Source organism: Pyrgilauda ruficollis, unplaced genomic scaffold (genome assembly GCF_017590135.1).
Source record: "Pyrgilauda ruficollis isolate IOZ18807 unplaced genomic scaffold, ASM1759013v1 scaffold1860, whole genome shotgun sequence".
Taxonomy (NCBI): Eukaryota; Metazoa; Chordata; class Aves; order Passeriformes; family Passeridae; genus Pyrgilauda; species Pyrgilauda ruficollis.
The window spans coordinates 1,696-3,774 of NW_024517652.1; the positions used below are offsets into that span (position 1 = coordinate 1,696).

A 2,079-nucleotide genomic window follows, 5' to 3' on the forward strand; every position below is an offset into this window, starting at 1 on the left:
CTGTTGGGAGCTGCGGGGGGAAAGAACGGGGGGAAATGGGGAAAAACGGGGAAATAACGGGGGGAAAAGGGGAAAATGGGGAATAACTGGGGGGAAAAATGGGGGAAAATGGGGAAATAACGGGAAAAACCGGGGGAAACGGGGGAAAAGGGGAAATAACGGGGGGAAAATGGGGAAAAACGGGAAAATAATGGGGGAAAAAGCGGAAATAACGGGAAAAAATGGGGGGAAATAACGGGAAAAATCGGGGGGAAATGGGGAAAAACCGGGGGGGAGTGGGGGAAAATGGGAAATAACGGGAAAAACCGGGGGGAAAAAAAGGGAAATAATGGGAAATAACGGGGAAAACCGGGGGGGAAATGGGGAAAAAATGGGGGAAAATGGGAAAAATAAGAAAAAATATGGGGGAAAATGAGAAAAAAAATGGGAAAAGTGGGAAAAAAGTGGGGAAAACATGGGGAAAAATTAACAAAAAAAGGGGAAAAATATGGGGAAAATGGGAAAAGCCAGGAAAACGTGGTGGGAACTGGTTTGAACTGGTGTGAACTGGTTTGAATTGGTTTGAATTGGTTTGAACTGGTTTGAACTGGTTTAAGTGGTTTGAGTGGTGTGAACTGGTTTGAGTGGTGTGAACTGGTTTGAACTGGTGTGAACTGGTTTAAGTGGTTTGAATTGGTTTGAACTGGTTTGAACTGGTTTGAACTGGTTTGAGTGGTGTGAACTGGTTTGAACTGGTGTGAACCGGTTTAAGTGGTTTGAACTGGTGTGAACTGGTTTGATGGGTTTAACTGGTTTGAAGTGGTTTAACTGGTCTGAACTGGTCTGACTGGTGTGAACTGGTTTGACCCGTTTGAACTGGCTTGAACTGGTTTGAACTGGTGTGCACTGGTTTGACTGGTTTGAACTGGGTGAACCGGTGTGAACTGATTTGAACTGGTTTGAACTGGTTTAATCAGTGTGAACTGGTTTGAACTGGTGTGAACTGGTTTTGACTGGTTTGAACTGGTTTGACTGGTTTGAGTGGTTTGAACTGGTGTGCACCGGTTTGAACTGGTTTGAACTGGTTTAATCAGTGTGAACTGGTTTGAACTGGTGTGCACCGGTTTGAACTGGTTTGAACTGGTTTGACTGGTGTGCAGTGGTTTGACTGGTTTAACCGGTGTGACCTGGTTTAACCAGTGTGAACTGGTGTGAACTGGTTTGAACTGGTGTGCACTGGTTTAATCGGTGTGCACTGGTTTAATCGGTGTGCACCGGTTTAACTGGTCTGAACTGGTGTGAGCCGGTTTTAACCGGTTTAACTGGTCTGAACTGGTTTAACCGGTGTGACCTGGTTTGAACTGGTCTGAGCTGGTTTGAACCGGTTTTGCCGGTGTGCACTGGTGTGAACTGGTTTGAACCGGTTTAACTGGTCTGAACTGGTGTGAGCCGGTTTGAACCGGTTTAACTGGTGTGCACTGGTGTGAGCCGGTTTGAACTGGTACCGGTGTGCACTGGTTTAATCGGTGTGCACCGGTTTGAACCGGTTTAACTGGTCTGAACTGGTTTGAGCCAGTTTGAACCGGTTTAACTGGTCTGAACTGGTTTAACCGGTGTGACCTGGTTTGAACTGGTGTGAACTGGTTTTGACTGGTTTGAACTGGTTTAACCGGTGTGCACCGGTTTAACTGGTTTGAACTGGTCTGCCCGGTGTGCACCGGTTTGAACCGGTTTAACTGGTGTGCGCTGGTTTGAGCCGGTTTGAACCGGTTTAACTGGTCTGAACTGGTGTGAGCCGGTTTGAACCGGTTTAACTGGTGTGCACTGGTGTGAGCCGGTTTGAACTGGTTTAACTGGTCTGAACTGGTGTGAGCTGGTTTGAGCCAGTTTAACTGGTCTGAACTGGTGTGAGCCGGTTTGAACTGGTTTGAACTGGTTTGACTGGTGTGCCGCAGCTGGGCCGCTGGCTGCCCGTGGGCCGCCTCAAGTACTACTTTGCGGTGGACACGCTGTACGTGGGCAGGAAACTGCGGCTGCTCGTCTTCCCCTTCGGCCACCCGGTACCGGCACTGGGGCACTGGGGGCACTGGGGGGGACTGG

The 2,079-nt window shown here is 48.8% G+C and overlaps 1 protein-coding gene across 1 annotated transcript in view; it reads left to right on the forward strand.

The window, feature by feature from the left end:
* The window catches only part of LOC121352269 (protein YIF1B-like), a gene marked incomplete at its 3' end in the record, with an annotated part of 2,938 nt that extends 876 nt beyond the window's left edge, over positions 1-2,062 (forward strand). The window contains exon 3 of the mRNA XM_041465076.1: positions 1,935-2,062. Within this exon, the coding sequence (XP_041321010.1) occupies positions 1,935-2,062 (128 nt within the window). The remainder of the gene's footprint in view (positions 1-1,934) is intronic.
* Positions 2,063-2,079: the final 17 nt, after the last annotated feature.